This window comes from Zootoca vivipara, chromosome 6, assembly GCF_963506605.1.
Source record: "Zootoca vivipara chromosome 6, rZooViv1.1, whole genome shotgun sequence".
Lineage (NCBI taxonomy): Eukaryota > Metazoa > Chordata > Lepidosauria > Squamata > Lacertidae > Zootoca > Zootoca vivipara.
Window position 1 is genome coordinate 60,878,633 of NC_083281.1, and position 22,400 is coordinate 60,901,032.

Here is a 22,400-nt window from a genome sequence, read left to right on the forward strand (position 1 = left end):
CTTCTCCCTCCCCACCCCGCACGCACCACCCGCACCACCCTTGACATTCGGCTGACTGGAGAAAAGAGCGGCTAACATGTCTGGGGGCTGATTCTTTTCCTTCCCCCCTTTTCTTCTCTCTCTCTCTCTCTCTCTCCCTCTCCCTCCCTCTCTCCCCCCTTTCCAGTGCTTCCCCCCTCCCAATGAGAAATCCCTAAAGGAGATTCTCTATTTTGAAAAAAGAAAAAAGCCACCACCTTCTTTTCCCTGCCTTCTCTTGCTTGCTGTTTAGTTTCTCTTTTCTCTGTCTGTGTTGCGTGTGGGCTGGTCTCTCTCTCCCTCTCTCTCTCTCTCTCTCTCTCTGCATCTCTCTGGACTAAAAAGGCAAGAAGGGGGTGGGGTGGGGAAAGGAAAGGAAAGGGGGGAAGCGGGGGAGATCAGAAGAAGACGTGTCCGTGTCAAGAGCAGAGTACCTGTTTGAAGAAGTGAGGTGGAGCTGTTGGTCCTTGATGCAAAATTGACAGGATACTCTCTATCTATATATATTTCATTTCCCCCTTTTCCCCTCATTCAGATTCAATTTGTTTTATTATTATTTTTACAAAATAAAATAAAACCACTGTGTGGTTTTATTGTCATTTTTGTTCTCCAGTGTTTTCCCTCTTTTTTGCCATTTTGGGTCTTATTTTCTTTTTTCCCCTCTGGATGCCTTGGATCTGTAAAATAAACCATGTTTGGACTGAAACCACCACTCTATTACTTACCAGGTAAGGCGACTCTTGATGATACCTTTTCTCTTCTGCTTCCTTTTAATCTTCTAATTTAACAGCAGTGTTATATCCATGGAAGAAATAAGAAAATGAATCTTTTGTAGCGGGCCACAGTGGTCAACTCAAAAGGAGCTCCTTAGATGTGCCAATTTGAACCTGTCCACTCTGCTTGTTAAAAGAAAGGCATTCAGCATTTTGTGGTAGTTGCTCTTGGGTCAAACATTTTAGAAAGGGACACGAATTGGCAGCCTGCCTCTGCACTGTCCAGTGCAGAGGTGCAGATGACAGAACCCCACTCCAATTAATGGAACTTTTGTAGGCTAAATCAGAGGTGGGAGACAGTTGATGGAATTGCGGAGAGATGAGGATTTGTAAATCACTTTGTACATTGGTGTGGTTCTTCCTCATCTTCTTCCTCATCAGTGCTTTGCTTGAAGTTCAATGGGATTGGGCAGGGATAGCACCAACCTGGGCCCTAGAGGTTGATGAGATTACAGTGGGAGGTGAACCTGCTGCAAGTGCAAGGACCCTGGGCTCCAGCAATTATCCCCCCTCCCTTCACATCCCTCCATCACCCCCCTCCTCTTGAAAACCATGTGCAACATGAGCGCCTGTGGGCTTCTCCGTGGGCCCTTGGGGTATATAGCATATCTCACTCCTTTTGTCCACCCTGCTTGGCTTCCTAAGTGGTGAGTCTTGTTTTATTCAGCAGCGAGCAGCAAAAGCACTTAAGTAATCTAAGGTGAATTAAGAAGCGTGGTGTGAAGTTACTTTCGAGTTGGTGCCTAATATTGTTTCACGGATGGGTGAGCTCTGATCATGTAGCAGACAGACCCAAAGTGGCGACTCTGAGTCTCTCTCTGCCTCTCCTTCCCCCGCCCCCAACAGCTTACTCTGTTTGATTTTATTTCCCTCTCTTCTCCACGTACCCCACATGGCTTCCCATCCTCTGAATCCCAACAGTTTGAGGAGGGGGAGGCTTGTCGGTGGAAGGCAGGTGTCATTGTGGAGACCTTCCTCTTCTGGGCCAGCAAGAGGTGTAGGTGTATGTTATGTATGTGGCTGTGCTTAGTGTAGTAAGTGTCAGATTGTCACCCCACCCCATCCATGGTCTACAGCTTGTGTCTCTCAACATGCAAATATAATTGTTCCTTTTAAGGCAGCTGCTTTTACGGGAACAGAACAGAACATGGGATGTGTGTGGAGTATTTCCCCCCTCTTCCTTGTCGCTTAGCTACTGAAATGGGTCACCTGGGCAAAGTTAAGGTGCACCAGTGTTACTTCTGCCTTTGGCTGCATGGTGACACTTTTTCTTACTTGCCTGTGGTTTTACTGGGGTGGGGGAAGTGAGAAGAAAGATCCGCTTCCCTCCCCACTTCCCGAGGTTCGTCTATCAACTCTGCACCAGCAGTGGTTTTCTAAACCCAGGCTGATTGTGAAGGCTTGACTTCAGGAAACGGGTTTTCCGTGTGGCAGTTAGTTACAGGAATAACTTTTATTTGCAAAGTGTGTCTTTAAACTGATGCAAAGTGTCCTGGACTGTGGTAAGAGAGGCAGGACTTAGTTCTGAAAGCTAAGGTACTGGGTCCGTGCAAACGTGTTCATTCCAGGGTTTGCCAGATGAGTTGGTTAATCTCATTTGTTTTTGCATTTTCAAGTCATTCGTTCTAGCTCAGCTGAAAATCGTGTTACTGCAAAATTCCTTGCACATTCTGAGTGGCTTCAGCTCAGAAAGTTCACCACCTTTGGGAAAGGAAATCTAGTTAGCTATGCTGGTTTCAGGGTAAAGTGCAGGTAAACTGGACACACAGGTTAACTGGTCTGTGTCACCTTCCATATTGACCTAACTTCCCTGAAAGCCAGTGAATGGTAATAATCTGAGCTAGGGATTGAATTTGACAAATTAACCACCCAATCCCTAGCATATGTTGACTTTATTCTGTCATCATGGATCAGAAACAAAAGTTTGTTTGTTTGTTTGTTTGTTTGAAGGGATCAACACATGATGAGTTTGGCAAGCCCATATTAGGCACTTCACCAACAAGTCCTGTGTACTTTCATAATCTTCCAACCAATGAGTTTTGCTCAGTTCCCAATGTGCATACTCCAAACACATCTATAAAATGAATCCATTTTACTTGCCTCTTAAATGTTTGCAGGGCTGAGCTCTGGTGGGACTCCCCTGTGAGGGATTTCCCCAGGTAAGGTTCCACAACTGGGAAGGCTCAACAATTACTTGTCTTCATACATTACATTTTACCTTATGGGCAGATTGAACCCAGAGCTGTGCTATTTTTCAGGTTCTTTAGTACTCTCTTCCTTTCTTTCATATATTGATATCTATTATCCCAGTTGCAAGCAAGGAGTTGTGTGAATCTGGAGTTTTGCTCCATTCATTCCAAACAGAGCAATAATGTGGTTTATCTTAGTAAACTGTACTGAGGTTTTTTACAATCACGTGGTGTAAAATTTTTATGAAGAAAACATAAATAAAACTGTCCCGCTGTTCCTGACCAACAGCCCATCATCAGTGTGCCTGGATCCTCTTGACTGAAATGGCTTCCGCCATCAATTTCCTACCCCTGTCTACAGTCTGCATTAGGAAGGGGGGGGGATAACTCAAAACCCAAAATACGCCAAAGCTAGGAGAACGTGACTTACTATTTTGATTTTTGCAATTGGAGTATGAGATGTAAGATTAGACTGGGAGGTTGCTCAAATAAATTCAAAGTTAAAATGCAGGTACAGCTTCCTCTGCGGAAAACAGGGAATGCTGTTAAAAAAATATTATTAAGAGGAAATTGCCCTGATAATCAAGTATGCCGAACTTTGTGGGTCTCTGAGTGTTGTAGTACTGAGTATTGTGAGGTTAGGCAGGTGTTGAAGTGGGAAAGGCATGTGAATATATTCCTGAAGTTTGTATTGCTATTTTATTCTTCCTTTGATTTGATTTCTGTGCCACTTTCTCTTCAAGTGAATCCCAAAGTGATTAATAAACAATAAGTAACAATAGCAACAATAAACATAATGGTACATCACCATCACAGCACACAACATCACAATGACAACCTGTGGGCCAACAAAAATTGACCCCGCCAAGTCCTGTAATATCATTAACAAAACAATATAACAATTATAAGTAATTATAATCTATAAAACTGCAGCTAAAAAGTAGGCCACACATTATTACATACACACAGACTCAGTAATCATTAAGATACACAGTCCAGCATATAAGAGGAAACTAATCCAATAGAAGTACCTGCGAGCAGAACTATACTTATAATGAACACCCAGGCCACATTCACACCACACATTTAAAACACTATGATGCCACTATAAACAGCCATGGCTTCCCCCAAGGAATTCTGGGAGCTGTAGTTTGGTTAAGCGTGCCAAGAGTTGTTAGGAGACACCTCTTTCCCTCACAAAGCTACAGTTCTCAGAATTCTTTAATGGTCAATCCCACTTCCCAGGGAACTCTGGGAATTGTAGATCTGAGAGGAACAGGGGTCTCATAACAATTCTCAGCACCCTTCACAAATGATGGCTCCCAGAATTCCTTGGGGCAATCAATGACTGTGGTGCCACAGTTCTTTAAATGTACAGGCACCCCTCGTTTTGTGTGGGGGTTCCGTTCTGGACCTCCGTGCATGCTGGCAGAGCGCACATAAGCCTGCCCCATTCCACCCCCATTTCATTCTGCCCCTCTGTCCCTTTTCATGATGTCTTTAAGGCCATTTGGGGGCTACTTCCATGTTCGGCGCCATGCACATGTGCACGATTGCACATAATTTGGACACGCCTAAACCAGGAGTTGCCTGTATGGTGTGAATGCACCCCCAGTTTCCTACACAACAATCCCATAGATTTGTGTTTATGAGCAGCATCCCTACTTCCACCCAGCCTGCTACTCCCCAAACTTAAATTCTTTGCTTGATGCTTGGCTCCCTGCCAGGAAATGTGTTGTGCTGGGGAATACAAGAGGTGGTATTACGACCATGCTACTTTTCTGCAGTAGGCCAGCCTTGCAAATAAGCTGCAAAGTTAACCAGCTCACCTGCCCCATGCATACCTATCTCTTATTTGTGCCACAGTGATGGCCTAAAAGCAGAGTTGCAGGGAGACTCAGCTTTGGTCAACTTTCTCTCTGGCCACTTGGAAGCTATTGTTGCTTGCTATTGGCAAATGGCTTTTTACATCCCTGTTGTCAGCTTGTGACCAGCAGCTCCCGCCCATGGCTACAACATTCAGTTGATTAATTGGTTTGCTGAATTGATTGTAAAATCCAAAAATTAATTTTAAAAGATGCCACCCAAATAATAGGGCAAATGATACTTTAAAAAAAGATATACATGCTAATACAGATTCAAATCATCCTGTGTTCATGCTTCTGTAGCCAAAAGCACACATCAGTGCATGAGGAAGAAGTGCCGGTAGGTACAGGGTAACCCTGAATACAGTATCTCTATCATCTCTCTATCTCTATCTCTATCTCTATCTCTATCATCTCTATCTCTATCTCTATCTCTATCATCTCTATATCTCTCTGTCTGTCTGTAGGAAAAGGAACCCCCCCTAAAAGCCCCATAATAACTCAGTGACATTGAACATTTGAGAGACTTGGAGGGGAGCGTAATAGAATGGAGGACAGAGGCCCATAGAAACAAATAAAGGGTAGGAAAAAACAACCTCATTTTCTTCCTGTTTCACACAGAGCTTAATATTCGCACCATACATATAAAGCACCTGATTCCCTCTCCCCAATATAATCATGGGAACTGTAGTTTACCCCCCACACGACCACCATTCGCAGCACACTTAACTAGTTCCCAGAATTCTTTGGTGTACACCACATGCTTTAAATGTATGGTGTGGATGTGACCTAACATGCCATTTTTCAGTGTCACAAGGAACTGAAGGGAGAGAGCTGCCCATTGAGAACTTCATGTTACTGGGATTTGACACAAGTGTGTCAACACTGCCCAAACAAAAGGCGGGGAGTAGCTGTGGGGGACAGACCATGCTCTGTGGGCATGGGATATTGATGGATTGTTGGGAGGAATGAAAGCTGGGAAGATAGAATTGGGGGGAGGGGGAGAACAGATGGAACCCTGAACTAAGGCACCTCCACACTGTTAACATTTCACTGCAGGGCCCCATTTGTTTCCAGTATAGATACTTCCAGTAACTGTGGTTAGGCTGGTGTAACCATAAGAAGAAGCGTTCCCTGCCCTCTCTCATGCGAGAGAGAATGCCAGCTATACTGTATGTGTGCTTTCTCCCCACCCACCTCTGGTCAGATTTAGTTGAATAATTAAGATTTAGTTTATTGGGTGATGGCCCTATAATAATAATCTCTCAGCAGTCTGTGATGGACAACTCTACAAAAATAAATAAATAAATAAATAAATAAATGAGTGTAGTAGGAGAAAGCCAGGTAACCCCTTTTCTATGTTTCTGTATGTTTTGAACACCCTGATCGCACCTGTGTATGGGATGGGCAGAAAGGGAGGCTTATTTGCATCTGTTTGGGAAGTTGTGTCAGGTCAAGTTGCCTTTGCTTTGTGTTTAAGCCTTATTTTGTAGCTGGAAGAGACTTCCTCAACTTGGTGCCTTTCAGATGTTTTGTAGTACAAGACTCAGCCAGTGCTCCCAAAAGCATCTGGAGGCAGTAGCGGAGCTTCATGCTCTGCCGCCAGGGCTGGAGAGCAGACGCGCTGCCCCCAGGGACGTGGCACGCGTTCTGGGGGGCGGGACGCGTGTTCTGGGGGCGGGGCAGCCAGTCGCGATGGCGCCCCTGGGATTGTGCCGCCCGGGGCGCCCCGCCCCCACCGCCCCAATCTTCCTACGCCCCTGTCTGGAGGGCATCAGGTTGGAGAACACTGTTCTGGATCATGAAAGCAGTTCTACAGGTGTGCTGGGCTGAGCCAAGCCAGCAGATGCAAGTGTGATGATGCCAGTTGTTGTTGATGATGATGATGGTGATGATGTTGTCAGGCCAATTGTGGATATCAAGATGCGCCACCTCTTCCCAACCTTGGTATTTCAGGCAGAATGCTGCTATGTGCTTTGTGGCAATTTTTCGCACCACCGGTGCGATCCACAACCCTGCTCCCGGCAAGTCTTGTCTTGACGAGGTCTTTCCGCTTCTCGGAGATGACAGGACCTGGTTTGCATTTTTTGCTTGGGCTGCTTCTCTCAGTGCCTAAAATAGAAATCAATAAAGACTACGTGAATTCTCCATGCTTTTGTCCTGTAAAATCAGGCAGCAGAGGCTCTTGAGGGGTCCTTGGGCAGAGGCGAGGAGAATTCTTTTTTCCTTTCTCTCCCTACTACATCTCCCCCCCCCCCATTTTTGTTTACATGCTCCAATCAAGCAAGAATTACTTATGGTGCCTCCTGTCGTGTGAAACTTCTCTGTTTTATTGTAATTGCTGAAGCACTAATTCCTGCTCCCTGTAAAAACCAACCAGCATTTAATCTAGGGATGGTTATTTTAGGCAGATGCAAAGAGATTCCAGGATGTGATAGGAAGCCATAGACGGACACAGTTCCAGTGAGTTTCCCAAAGGCTCTAATGTATTCCCCCTCCCTCTCCTAATTCAGTTCCTCCACCCCCATTGTCTTCTCTGGGCATCCATCAGGTGGTCTATTTTCTTCTCTGGAAGCACCAGAGAGCGGGGTGGGGTGGGGTGGAATGGGAGGGAAGGTGCATTGAAGTGTCAGGCTGTGAGATCCGAAGCAATTAAGGAAAATTATGTGTGGACTGTTCAGGCTGCTGTCAAACAGCGAAATTATTGTGCATAGCCATTCCAGGCTACCAGAAGACGTTAGAAATGCTAATCGCACAGGTAGGGTCACAGCAGATAGAAATTTCAACCTTCTCCGAATTGAATTTAACTGGGGGTAGGAGTGGAGAGAGAGAGGGAGGGAGGAAGAAAGGCAGAGAGATTGTTCCCATTCTAGAAAGTGCCATCAGGCACCATAACTTTATCTGTGTCATCTTGAGCTAACTCCTCCTATTCTGCCTGGTGATTCTTCCTGTCTTTCTCTTTATCATCCTCAAATGGGTCCATGCAATTGGCTTTTAACCAGAAAGCTAGTGGTTTGAGCCCACCCAGGGAAGGTGTGGGCAGAATTCCTGCATGGCAGTAGGTTGGACTAGATGACCCTCAGGATCCCTTCTAACTCCACAATTCTATGATTCTATGAGTTGTGTTTGTAGCTCAGTGGTGGCTTTGCATCCAAAATGCTACAGATTCAGCCCCCCCAAATCTCTAGTTAGGTTGCAAGGGTGAGGACAGGTCTTCTCTGCCTGAGACCTTGGAGGGCCACTGACACATGAAGTCGGCAGCCCTGATCTAGATGGTAGGTGTCTGTGTGTTGCCCCTCCTGTCTTGCACACACATCCTCTCCTCCCTCCTCTTGAGACCAGATTCCCTGAATGCTGCCAGGCTCCTGAGGGAGGTCCATAATGGAGCAAAGGTGAAAACAAGGAGATCCAAAACTTGCCGCTGAACATTTTGCTTTAGTACTTGTGAAACAGTAGGTGGATGTGTCATGGATAGTCATAAAAAGGTGAGCAAATGGAAGCATTTTTTCCCATTAATGCTGCTGTGCTGTCCTTTCCCCATGTTAGAAAATGGAGCAAATGGTTATTATCTGGGGAGTGTTATCAGAAGAATTGGTGGGTCTTAAAGTGGACAGCAGGCTGCTCAACTTAAGAGCTGCTCCTCAGACTTTAGAAGGTGAGCCTCTTGAAGACGAGAGTTTGCACATATGCTTTACTTCTGTCGCAAACATTTTCCCCCTCCTTTTGCATCTTGTTTGTTGGCTTTACTAATTTATATCCCACCTTGCTCTATAAAATACATTCAAGGCAGTTCACATTTTCTCTTTAAGTGTGTGTGTTTTCTGGTTGCAGCCACTGCCAAAGACTCTGCTCTTTCAGGGTTCTAGTACGGTATATTGTATTTTCTCATCTGATCATTTTCTGGAGGAGCCCAAAGTCTTTTCAATCCTGATTCCCACCCGCTACAATATCAGGAAACCACCTAAAATGTCCCTGAGGTGGGCTGACCCCATTAGTGCTCCTTATTCCCTCTTCGGAGCCTCTCTTTTGACAACAGCAGTTTTCTGAGTCTGTCTGGACATGGGGGCCATGTCTAGCCTCTTTTGACTCTATCTCTTTACACACACACACACACACACACACACACACACACACACACACACACACGTCTCTTCCAGAGCTCTGTGTTGTTGTGGTGGAGGAAATTCAAACACCTGGCTTAGCAGTGGGCAAGGGATGGGAGCAAGCAGCTGGGAGGTGAGGTTACAATATCTTTTTTCCAGCATGTCCATATTTTGAGGAATGGATTCATCATCAAAGTGCCTTTCTCTGTCTGTGTGTGTTTCTCTCTGTGTGTGTCTCTCTTTCTCTCTTCCCATCTCGCTCCTTCACTGGAAAAGCAGCAGCAGCAAGGAGCGATGCATCTTTGAGCTGTTGGCAGCACAAGAACTGTTCTCCAGTATTAGGGAGGCTGCACTCAAATTACCTTCCCAACCACTCCAGGTCATGCTGCTCAGCGAGTCATTAATAAAAGGAAATTGCAATCAGCTGCTATTCCGCTCAAGAGGGATGTGGGAGCGTTAACACCATCAGCATCCTCATCAACTGGGACTTGTTTCAAAGAGACCCAAATTCGTTATAAAGGCTGGGCAAGAGAGCTGGGGGAGCTGGGGGGGGGAGGAAATGCTTTATCTTTGGAAAATCAAAGGCAGCAGTGCTTGCGAGGAGTCTCTTTGCTCTTTCTCTCTCTTGAGAGGGAGTGTGGGAGGCATACTGGTTGCCAGATAGCTGGGGACTGACAGTAATTCCAGCTGGCAGAATGGCTCACATCTCATGTCCCCTGAATTTGCTGCAGGCAAGGATTGGTTGCAAGGCCATGATCCTTTCCGGGCCTGCAAAATAACCCATAGACCCTTAACCCTTCCGCTGCCACCCCCATCTCCTGTCCCATTAGGGTAGAGAACTTGTGAAGAGCATAGTGACATTTTAACACCTGCTCTTTTAACTCTACTAGAAATAAGGACTTGCAATCCAAAGAACTGGGCATGCAACAGGGATTCACCACCACTAGTAGTTGGCTGCAGGAAAATATTTATCAGTACAGTACAGTACAATATATTCCATAGTTCACAGAGGGGAAACACTGTTGTGCCCTCGGTTCCAGCTCACCCAGATATTGCCCCAGCGATGGTGGCCTGACCTGACCTCATTCCTTCTGAAATTCGGAAAGAGCTTTGAACAAACCCTGTTGCATTGGATCACAGGTCCATTGAGTCTAGCATGCAAATTCCATTAGGGGCCAACCCCAAGCTCCAGAAGTAGGTCATCAAGGCAATGACCAATCCTCTCTTGCCTATCTCCAGCATCTGGTATTCAGGGGTATGCTGCCTTAGAATATGGAGGCTCTACTCAATCTCTCCATGAACATGTCACCAGTCCTGCCTCCCTGCAAAAAGCTATCTAGGCTTGTGGCCGATGCTTGTGGCCCATGTATGCCAGAAAGTGGTGTTTGAGTCCCACAGACACCCCATCTTGCATCCATATTGCCATCCATCCAGCTTTCATTCTTTGTATGTTTGCCTCTGTATGTGAGTTTGTGTGTGTGTGTGTTCAGGTGTTAAGTGTTTCCCACTTCAGTTGTAGAATTCACACAGGATTAGCTCCATATTAACCCCACTGCACAATGCCCATCCCTTCCTCCCCTGGCAGGCCCTAAATTCTGTTGGCATGGCAACTGTGTCAACCACTTTTGAGGGTCCCCCCTCCCTTCTCACCCTGTGATTATTTGAAGGGGGGAGAGAAAGAAAGAAAGAAAGAAAGAAAGAAAGAAAGAAAGAAAGAAAGAAAGAAAGAAAGAAAGAAAGAAAGAAAGGAGAGGCAAGAAAAAAGCATGCGGGGTGGCAGGGAGAGAAGATGGCTTGTCTTCAGTGGACTAATTACTGCAGGAGGCAGATGGGGAGGGAGGTCTCTCTCTAAGTGCTGCTTCCTTCTCCCCCCCCCCCCCCCCATGCTGGAAAGAGATGGCAGAAGGCACGCAGTGACCTGCTGGCAGGCAGGCAGAAGAAATCAATACTATTGTAAAAGGGTGGAGGGAAGAGAGACTCTGTGGGTTTGTCACCTCAGGGTTTTGCTTTGTTGCAATCTTGGGGAAGGCCAGGGGGAAGGGCCTGACTCTGTTTTTGTCCCCTAGCTTGGAACCTGTTCTTTGGAAGTGATAGCTACACCCAAATGCTTCATTGCCCATTAGCCGCAATCTGGGCCCGTCTCTTCTTGGAGGGCAAGAATACTGGATCCTTTTGTGCCAAGGGGTTGTTTTTCCAACCCTTCCCAACGTAGACAGGCAATGGAAAGCAGGGACCAGCTTGTTCTTTTACACATTAGCAGAACATATCGCTCCCTGTGTTTTGCATGTGTTTCATAGATGGACAAATCTGCCAATTTTCAGTTTTTCTCAGGTCCTCATTTTTTCCAACCTTAAGATCAGTTTGTCCACATGGAAGTTTGTATGAATTATTTGTGCACATTTTCCCAAAAGCATGAATTTTTGTAAAGGGTTTTGCCCACTATGCACATTTTCACAAGCAATTTCTTCTAATACAAGGTATTTTTGTACATTAAGTTCACTAGCATATACAATTTTGGGTACAGTTTTTGGTTGGAGAATTGCCTCACAACATTTGGCTAAGTGTGAATTCTGAAGGACTGCTGTGTTTCAGGTTACTTGTTAGTTTGGGAAGTGCAAATTATGTATGTTTGCATTAAAATGCAAACTGTTTAAATTCCTTCCCCATCCCTTAGTGTGTTTGCACATCAAACTCTAGTGAAGAGAGGCTGAAATCATTGTTCTATCACTTATACAAATATAAACTAAAAAAATATTTCTCAAATTGTAGAATAAGATGCTGCTGTATGGAATTCCAGAAGGGTTTTTTGTACACTTTAGTGATGCCGACCGTACAAATCCAGAGATTAAGGTGGGGGAGGAGAAGGAGATATGTAATCATTGCAGTCTTTCTGTGGCAAGACTATTGCAAGGGTTGTCAAACATATGGGGGCCTGTGGGCACACTTGCAAACCAATGAAACTGATGCATTCACATTGCAATCAGGTACACACCACAGCCTTTTCTATGGGCTATCATATAATGCTTCTCTTAAGCCTAACTTCAGTCTGTGTGGGGAAACTGAGAAAAAACCTCTGTGCTCCTACAAGCAACATGTTGTCGACTGCTGAACTACTGTACAGATGTACATACCTGGGCAAGTGTTCCAACCCTTGGATCAGGAGCTTCACTGCCAATTACCCAGGGCTAAAAACAGGCACCATGTTTATTTGAGGAATGATGAAAACCAGTTCCCTGGAGTCTGGGATGAATGTAATTAGAGCCAGTAGTTTCCTCAACCTGTTCCTGCCCAGGTAATCCCTTCCACCCTCTCCCACCTGTAAACCAACCAAATTCCCACCCACTCTCAACTGTCATTCCATCCTCCTGTCAGCTCTCCTTCCACTTAACCTTAACATTCCCCAAGCAGTCTCCCTCACGCTCTAAACATAAACCCCATCAAACAGGGTTCATTGCTGCATTATTTAGAATCAAGATCTGGAGCTTGTTGCTCTTCTGTCCCCAGCAAGGTGTGGATTGCAAAGTTGGCCTGCCTCTGCACAGCTCTGGGGTGCAGACACCTTCTGCACAGGAAGCCCAGCTTTCTTGAGCTCCAGCGTGGAAGAAAAACGGGGTATACATTAATTAAATAAATTATGCTGATGAGAGATTGACAGGGGTCTGGTCACTTGGACTCCGAAGTTAACCAAAGGCATAAAAAAACAGAGCAGGTGTAGGGCAAAAGGGTGATAAAGATGTTTTCTGTAGCCTGGCACTCCTCAGGGAGGCTCACTCTACAGCTGCATTCACACATGGGGTTTAGCCTGGTTTTCTAATGTTCATTTCACACTGTGCCCACCTGTTCTGCCACATCTCGACCACTATGCTGCCATTTTGCAGTAAATGTCATTCACACAGCAACAAGCAATGTGCTGCCCACTCTGTATGTACGTACGCCCTGCCAAAATACTGGCACGTTTTCTCATCAGACCAAAAGGTGCAAGCCTTGAAATCGGCAGGGAGCATAGCGCATGCTAGTATGCTGCCTCACTGCTTGTCACGTGAGTGGCTGTGACGTGAACCCATTAAAAAGGCAGGCAGATTGCTGCTGAAAACTCCCGCAATTTTTGCAGGTTGAAGGGGCTGCAAATGGAGGTTTTCTGGAATCAAATAACACAGAAATGAGCACTAAACTTGCACTACGTGTCATTCCATTAGATTTTCAGAAGCTGCCTTTATGCCATATGTAAGCTCAGATAAAATGCGCAGAGTAACAGGGAAATATCAGGAAATAAAATAATCTGCAATGTGAATGCAACCTAACTCTTTGAAGACCTAGATTTAGGGACATTTGCTCTTTTAATAATAATAATAAATTTTATTTATACCCCGCCCTCCCCAGCCAAGACCGGGCTCAGGGCGGCTAACACCGAATAGAAAACAATTAATTAAAATACAGCTTAAAAACAAGATTAAATACAACATTAAAATTAAAATGCAGCCTCATCAGAAAAAGGGGGAGGGGATCAAGTTGATTCCAGGCCCTGCGGAAAGAAATCAAATCCCGCAGGGCCCTGGTCTCATGAGACAGAGCGTTCCACCAGGCCGGAGCCAATGTTGAAAAGGCCCTGGCTCTGGTTGAGGCTAATCTGACTTCCTTAGGGCCTGGGATCTCTAAGGTGTTGTTATTTATGGACCTTAGGGTCCTCCGCGGGGCATACTGGCAGAGGCGGTCTCATAGGTACGTGGGTCCATAAATGTCTAGCTGTGTCATTTACTCCATTGTGGTCTTCCTTCCTCATTCATATAATTGTAAAGTTGGAAGGGACCCTAAGGGTCCCCATGTCCACTCCTCTACAATGCAGGAATCTCTGCTAAAGCTTCCATGACCGATGGTCACCCAACCTCTGCTTAAAAACCTCCAGTGAAGGAAAGCCATCACCTTCTGAGGAAGTCTGTTCCATAGTCAAACAGCTCTTACTGTCAGAAAGTTCTTCCTGATTTTTAATTGGAATCTCATTTCTTGTAACTTGAATCCATGAGTTTGAGTCCTGCCCTCTGGAGCAAGAGAAAACAAGCTTTCTCCATCTTCCATGTGACAGCCTTTTGTCATATCTCCTCTCCATTTCCTCTAATGCCCGACTCCCTCAATTGTTCCTCATAAGGCTTGATTTTCAGACCCTTGTCAATATCCTCCTTAAATTGTGGTTGCCAAAACTGGATACAGTACTCCAGGTGTGGTCTGACTAAGGCAGAAAAGAGTGGTACTATAACTTCCCTTGATCTGGACACCATGCTTCTGTTGATGCAGCCTAGAATGGCAATCACTTTTTTGCTGCTGCATCGTACTGTTGTCTCGTGAAGCTTGTGGTCTACTAAGGCTCCTGGGTCATTTTCACATGTACTACTGGCAAGCCAGGTGTCCCCCATCTTCAACTTTTATCTGGTCTTGTGTAAGTTGTCGCCATGTGTGTTGATGGCTTCCCAAATGCTTCCTGGATTTTGTGTGTGTGAGAGAGTTTCAGGGCTAGTTTCAAACACCGGAGCAACAGCTTTCAAGATGCCAAGGGCATGTGTGCATTGTAAAGGCACTCGTAGATTGACAAGTGATGGATCGAGAAAGATTCTCTTCTTCCACCCCCTTCTTGTTGATCTTGGGGGCAATTTGTGGAGTCTTGATCCCCTGTTCTGTGCTCTGCTAAGGCATGTTATCTGTATGAAACCATGCTCTGATGTGCCTGCTTGTTATCGCTGGCTTCCTTTTTAATTCTACCTCCCTTCTCCTGCCATGTCCCTCTAAACAGCCTTTGAGAGGATGAAGGGTAGAGCATGCTTGCCTATCTGCAGAAAGCAGACTTCTGCTTTTATTTATGACTTTATAAATGAATGTGGAAGGGCAAATTATTCCCAGGTCACAGCCTTGCCTCTTTGCCTCCCCCTTTTCTTTAATCTCTTTTATTCCTGGGTTAAGCCTGATGTCCAGTGGCATTTCTTTACTCAAAGGCAAATTTACCTGGAGGTGTATGTGGGTCACATGAGTAACAGCTGCATTGTACATGCAGATTTCTAATCCTGGTTGGAATAAGTAATATCTTACATTTCCCCAAGCTGCTCTCTGACCTGAAAGATATCCTAAAGCTTTTGACACAGAGGGAGAGAGTTAATGAGAGCATACACACATCAGGGAGGGGCCAGAGCTCAGTGGTAGTGCATGCTGTGTATACAGAAGGTATTGCATTTAGTCCTTTGCATCTCCTGTTGAAAAGACCAGGCACAAAGTGATGGGAGAAGACCTCTCTTTCTGCCTGTGACCCTGCCGTTCTGCTGTGAGTAAATACTGGGTTAGATGAAGAAATAGTTTGACCCTGGTGTAAAGTGGGAGTGTGTGACTGCCTGTGAACACTTGACATTGGGCTGCAGCCACCTGGTTTGAAATGTGGCAAACATACTACCTACATGTCAGCACGGATAATGCGTTTTCTGTTGGTGGATGAGCTGTTGGGAGAAGGTGAGGATAGGAAGAAAAACTGGCCACAGAGCAACCTTTCTTGACATACTGCTCCTTAAATTATTTATTTTGCTCCATTCCAAATCAACCTTTGCTACAGATTATCCAAAAAGGGTAAAATGTGTGTGCATCTTTTCCTCCCCACCCCCTTCCCAAATCCCTTGTAGACATGAATTCATAATATTCCCCTCCCTCTTGGATCTTCCAAATGTCATAGAGACCCATGCACTTGGAAGAGCATCCTGGCATTAGATAAAAATTGGACCATATGCACCCTAAGTCGAAGACCGGCGAGCATGGCAGTCTCGGGGCTGCCGCAAATAGCCCATGGCTCTCTAAATTTGGCTGCAGCAAATAACTGCTTGGGATGACAATGTATTTTACAGTTTCTGTTTACCCAGGGCGTGCAGACTGAGTCATCAAGCCATCTCTTCTGCTGGATCAACATTCCTCTTCCTCAATGAATTATTTAATTGGAAAGAATGAAAGACACAGCCAACATTTTTTTTAAGCAACAACAAATAATCTGGAAAAAGCTATGTGCAGTCCAATTTCCCCCTTCCTCTCCCCCAGTTGTGTGGGGCAGACTGAAATGGGCATTTTGGCAAGTTAATACAGTGCAGAAAGGGTGGGACTAGAGTGTGTGTTGAGAGTGGGTGCCTAAGACGGAGTTTTATAAGGTGGGTCTCCCCCTTCCTTTCTTTTTAGTGATAAGCCTTTAAAGATGTTTGACATCTGTAACAAACAGCTGGCATCCTGTTCTGGAAGAGTGTCCTTTTATTTCTGAGCAGGTTGAACTGCCATTAATAGTATAATTAGGTGATTATCACCATACAGCAGAAAACTGCTTAATTGCAGAGTGAGCTTTTCTTCCATTCCTGTCTCTCTATGGTGGCATTTGTTTTAGTCTGCAGGAATTTCCCCCTCTGTTTTGTCGTTCGAGGTTGTTGTTGTTGTTGTTGTTGCTGCTGCACCTGACAACTGTGCTTACACCATGGAGTTCAAGCATCTCTGTCGACATAAATCGGGGGGGGGGGGACTTTGCCACCCGGCTTCAGCTTATTCAGGGGCTGCAAACTGTTTGCAGACCATGGGCTTTGCATGCAGAAGGCCCAAGATTCAATCCCTGGTATCTCTAGTTTGAGAGATGTTTGATAACATCCCACTCTGCTTGAGACCAGTAGAGGCTACTCCATTAAGGCATGCAGGGACACCGCCACACCAAGATCAGTCTGTCTTCAGCCAGCCCCCACATGCCTACCTCCTGATTTAAAACCAGTCCGGGGGTGGCACTGGCTGTCAACTTTTGCCTCCTTAGTCTCAGAGTTGCCTGTGTAGAAATCAACACAGAACGATGAGGACAGCAGCAGAGTTAAGCCACATTCACACCATAAGTTAAACCGCTATGATGCTACTTTAAACATGGCTTCCCCTAAAGAATTCTAGGAGCTGAGAGTTGTTAAGAGTGTTGAGAGTCATTAAGAGAGAGTTATTCCCTTCACAAAGCTATGATTCCCAGAGTTCCCCACGGAGATGAATTGATTGTTAAACAACTCTGAGAACTGTAGCTCTGTGAAGTTCAAGGAAGGGTCCCTTCCTAACTTCCTGCCTGGGCTGCTGCTGCTAAACATACGAGGTGGCCAAGGCCTCTCATGTTTTGCTCTCTTTCTTTTAAAAGAAGGGCATTGAGAAGTTCACAGGAACACATGTCCCCTCCATGCCAATTTACACTTCCTAGAAGGTCTTCAGAGTGTCACATCGCTCTGAAACCACACCAGGAAGTGTGGCTGGCTGCTTCATCCCTCCCTCCTGCCACACTTCCTGAGGTGGTTTCAGAGCAACATGACAGCATTGCCTTATTTTGCATTGCTCTGAAGCCCTTCTAGGAAGACTTGGTAGAAGGAGTTGGCATAAAGGGGCTCATGAAGAGGCCACTGAGAGGATTAAAGGCTTTTTATACAAAGTGCCAGGCAACTGTTGTACATTTAAGGGAAGCAGCAACCTACCTCCCTTCTCCAAAGAGATTCTCTCTGGCAAACTTTCAGAAATTATGGTAGGGAGGCCCTAGGGTGGAGTGAAAGCTTCCCAGCAACCCACCACCCGGGGGCCCACTATGTTTGCTGCTGCTTGTGGCAATCCTCTCAGTGACCCACCCTTGTCCCTTGCCCCCTCAGAATGATGCAGCGTCATCACGTAGTATGCAGATTTGTCGTCAGTTTTGTCCCCCACTCCTGAAAAATCATCAAAAAATTCCCTCGGCCTACCACTTGCAAATGGATTGGCAGAATTAGAGGGGAAACATTTTAGTTGAGCCTTAGAAGTTTTTGGTCAACCTCAAGTGAAGTCTCGGACCTCAGCAGCAGAGACCCTCTTTCAGCCTCTGCCTCCCTTCAGCAATATCAATATTGTAACATTGGTCTACCTTACAGGGTTGTTGTTAGGGTTACGGTGAGAAATTATGTTTAGAGCTTTGTACAATTTCCCCTGCAGTCTCAGCTGCCTTCCAAGAACAGCCTGCTCTGTTCATTGGACATGTGGGGCGAAGGCCTCCTTAATGGATATTCTTCAGCTTTTGAATTCTCTGTCCCTGGTGGTCAAGACTTGGCTTCTGGGACTGTCATCCAGAGATGAGCACGAGGCTTGTTTAAAAGCATGCTGCAATGCAGATTGTGTATGGAGAGGAAGGAGGTTTCTGTTGTTCAGGGGGGGGGGGAAGAACCCCTAAGTACATTTCTGCACATTTGCAGTTCCTTGTGCACACATAAGCAGGCTTGCAGGATTGTGGCCACACTGTGGTGCTGTCTTCCTCTTCTCCCTCCTTGGGGTTACAAGGACTTGGCTGCTCCTTTTAATTGTATGTTATGATGGCTTGTAGCAAGCCTGAAAGCAAAAAGAAAACCTTGCTGTCTGCATATATTTTAATGCTTGTGATGGAGAGCTAGTATTGAGAGATTTGGAGCATATATTTGAAGCAGCATTGGGCAAGAGGAAGCCCTTGGCCTGACACAATGTTCTTACATTCATATGTTGTTTACTGGTCCCCAAAATCCACGTTATTTGGAAGCCTGAATCTTGGAATAAGATTTTATGCCAGGGAGAGGCAACTTGTGACCCTCCAGTTGTAGCTGGACTCCTCCCATAACTCAGTACAGTATGGCCAATGGTCACATATTATGAGAGTTGGGATCCAGCTGGTTCGGGAGGGCTTCTTTATGCAGAACCAAGCCAACAAGCAAAAGGCCTGGAATTGCATGTTGCATCGTGGTTGAAGAATTCTTATTGGGCATCATTCTCCCCTCCACTGCAAGTGGTAGAAAACAGCCTCCCAGCCATTCTCGGAGCCACCCGCTGCTCCAAGCTTTCCTGCTTCTAAGAATCCACTTCACTGTAACTTGGCAGCAGGGAGATAAAGCCCTAAGATTAAAAGCCAGTCAATCAGATCCTATTGGCAAGAATCAAGCACCGCAGTCGCTCTTCCCTCCTCCCTTCCTCCTCCCCCCCATAAGGCACAGGGAGAAAAGAGTCCAAAGCAGCTGAGCCGCTAACACACGCTGCATGACAAGATGAAAGCCTCAGGAGTGAGTGGGAACGTGCCTGTCTCGCTTGAAGTGGAAATATAAAAGGAGGTATCCAGCCACCTCCGAGCTCTTTGTTAGGAGACCTGTTCCTTGAGCGGCTCAAAGGAGAGACAGACATGAAGGTTTTCACTGGGTCATCTGCTCAGTTGCCTGGTGAAGAAGCGGGAGATTCCCTGCTCTCTCAGAATACTTGCCGGTTCGCCAGACACTTCCCTCCCCTGCCAGGAACAAGGCCGGCAGGCCGGAGGGTCAGGTAGCTGGGGGCTCATTTTTTCAAATGCCAGCTTCTGTTTATCTGACCATGATGCGCAAGCAGAGTCCCCGAGTGTAAGAGAGTGACTTGCCGGCTGTCAACAGGGCTCTTTTTGCCAGTAAGCGGCTACTTAGCAGCCTGACCGTTCAGCTGCCAGCAATGCCTTCACTCACTTAGCTAGGCCATCACATTATGGTGGGTTGTTGTTTATTATTGCCTTGGCATGTTCCCAGGAGAATGCTAATGGGCAAAGGGTGTGTAGCCCATATTCCTCTTCACAACAGTATTTGTGAGAGGAATGAGTTAAATATCCCCAGGACTAGCACCAGTGAGTGAGTTTCTAGCTGAGCAGAGTTTTTAACCCATCACTTTCAGCAATAGCTCTCTGCTGTAGCAACTCTTTCAGAATTGCCACAATGGAGGCAATGTTTGTGCAAATGGCCACAGAGGAGTTGTTTGTTTGTTTGTTTTTTTAAAAAAACCATCTTCCCTCCATCAGGGAACCTAAGGTGGCATATATGTGATTCTCAGGCTGTCACTCATCCAAGCATTGCCTGCTTAGTCTTCAGACCATACCTTGGAACCCTTGTTGCCTGAATGATGTTGCACAGGATATCTGTTCCCATTCCAAGAACCCACCTAGACTAGGTCCCAGCAACAAGCCATGAGTTCTTTACTCAGGGCTAGGAGCCCTTGATGAGGGTTGCTAATTTGATGCCTGTGAGGTGGCTTTTGAGACTGCTGATTTTTAGTAGATCTATTATGATGGAGCCCAGGGCAAAAGCTCTCTGCTCACTTAAGACATAGTGTTATTGATTGATTGATTGATTGATTGATTGATTGATTGATTGATTGAAAGCAGGGGGGAGTGGGAATAGCCTTGCTCATCTATTTTCTGTCAGTAAAGCAAGAACACAGTAATGACTATCTTGCACTGAGGAGGCCATTGGTTCATGTAGCTCAGTCAGTACTGTCTATTATGCTGACTGACTGAGGCTCTCCAGAGTTTCAGATGCTGAGACACTTCTAGCCATTTCTGGAGATGCCAGGGATTGAACCTGAGACTTTCAGCACGCAAGGATTTTGTTTTAAGGGGCAACTGAGTCATAAGACTCCCCAAATGGCCTAGCCTCTTGCTTACCACAGTGGCCAACCCAACAACTTTGGACTACATGAAGGGGTGTTGACTCCCCCCCCCCTGTTTATATTCTATCATTTGATAGGCATTCGAGGACAAGCTCCTGCCCTGGGAGGGGTGTGTGTGTGTGCAACCTGAAAGGAAGAGGCGTGGAATGGATGCTGTTCTGCTCTTGATTCTCTGTTGTGCGGTGATGGCAGGGGCATCACTTTTCTATCTGCACCCGTCATCTGATGACACCCTTGATACCTGGCCATCAGAAGCAGGAAACAAACAAGGAAGTGGGGCCTGGTCTGTGCCCCTACTTCCACATTGCCGCCTCCACTGGAATAAGGCCCTTGTTGTTGTTCTGCTAATTTGTACTTCCTTCCTCACCATACTTTGCCTGGGAAGTGGGGAGGCTCCTGGCGCAATCATCAGCATGCAGTTCGCAGCCCTCACTAACCAGGCAGGCTGGTGCACACGGGTGGTGTTTGTTTGACACCTGGGAAGTGGAACACGGCCCCAGAACAGCTGTCGACAGCACGTCCTGCCTGGGTTTTATGGCCCTAGCCTGTGCACGCAGGGATAAATAACCTTCTAATCAATTTCTCCGGCTAACACAGCGCAGCGACACAGATAACGTCAGCAGCATATGCCGCCTGCCCCAGTGCACTGGCGAGTCAGCGGCTCTTTGTCGGTGTTAACCAGGAGCTGAGCTGAGAGGGGATTTCAAATAGGACCCCCAGGTCAGTGGGCAGGCGGGTTAATCCGCGTATGCGGCTCTTAAATCCAGTGAGGCCAGGAGGAAGCTAATGGCTCAGTTCAGAAGGCAGGGGCCGCTTTTATTCCTGGCTAGTCACTTCCCTGTTTGCCGCCTCTTGTTTGAAATGCGGAGGAAAGAAGCGAGATTGTTTGTTTATTTATTGGGCCCATCTCTGTCACCACAGGCACCTACAAAAGATTTCAGGAACACAGAAGTCTTGATCAGGAAAACCCTACTGTAGTGTTCTGTGCATGTCTCTTAACGCTTGTGTTTCCTGTGCTCCTGTGAAAGAGAGCTACCGTGCCTGCTCCGGAAACAACACAGACTCTGATCGAACTGTAAATAGATTCAGTTGTGGGCAGGGCCTTATGTCTGTCTGAAGTAATATTAGAAAAGGGTAGTAGCTCAATGGTAGAGCATCTGCTTTACATGCAGAAGGTCCCAGATTCAATCCTTGGGATCTCCAGGTAGGACTAGGAGAGACTCCTGCCTGAAACCCTGGAGAGCTGCTGTCAGTCAGTGTAGACAGTACTAAGCAAGATCAACAAATGGCCTGACTCAGCAAAAGAAGTTGTAATTGTGATTGGCTCTTGTGATGGTTTCTTGCTACTTTATGGGAGCAGGCATGGTCCACAGATGAGGGTTTGAGCCCTCCTGCCGTAAACTCACCACATGGCCTTGGACAGGTCTTTGTTCCCCTACTCTAAAGTGGGGATATTATATGATTTTTCTCAAGGATGACTAGAATATCCAAAATAAATATTAAATTGAAGCTGACAGTGTATTCATACCAGTTGTGTTGATTTTATTTTATTTATACAGTCTTACCTTGGTTCTCGAACGTAATCCATTCCGGAAGTCCATTCAACTTCCGAAACATTCGAAAACCAAGACGCAGCTTCCGATTGGCTGCAGGAGCTTCCTGCATTCAAGCAGAAGCCACATCAGATGTTCAGCTTCCAGAAAATGTTCGAAAACTGGAACACTTCCGGGTTTTCGGCTTTTGGGAGCCAAAACGTACAAGTACCAAGGCGTTCGAGAACCAAGGTACGACTGTATATTGTTGGTTAGTTTCTTTTCTGTGTGCAAGTATGTGCACCAAAACCCCACTATTGCTGCCTTAATCCAAACAGCAGCTAAATGGACAAATAAGTACAAATTAAACCATTTAAATATGATCTGAAGCTAAAGACATACATTTGGTCCTATGCAAATTATCAAGACCACTTCTTATAAGATGTTTTGCCAAAAT

At 46.0% G+C, this 22,400-nt stretch overlaps 1 protein-coding gene across 5 annotated transcripts in view; it reads left to right on the top strand.

The window, feature by feature from the left end:
- GSE1 (Gse1 coiled-coil protein) overlaps window positions 1–22,400 on the top strand; it is a 391,224-nt gene that overhangs the window by 268,297 nt on the left and 100,527 nt on the right. Inside the window, exon 1 of one of the 5 annotated variants that reach the window (XM_035120007.2) lies at window positions 402–21,131. The exons of 3 other annotated variants lie outside the window; for them this stretch is intronic. Coding sequence is in view for 1 of the 2 variants with exons in the window: in XM_035120006.2 (XP_034975897.1) it covers window positions 710–746 (37 nt within the window). In the remaining variant the exon portion in view is untranslated. Of the gene's footprint in view, window positions 1–401; window positions 21,132–22,400 lie in introns of those variants that run through there. One more of the 5 variants, XM_035120006.2, reaches the window with a different exon arrangement.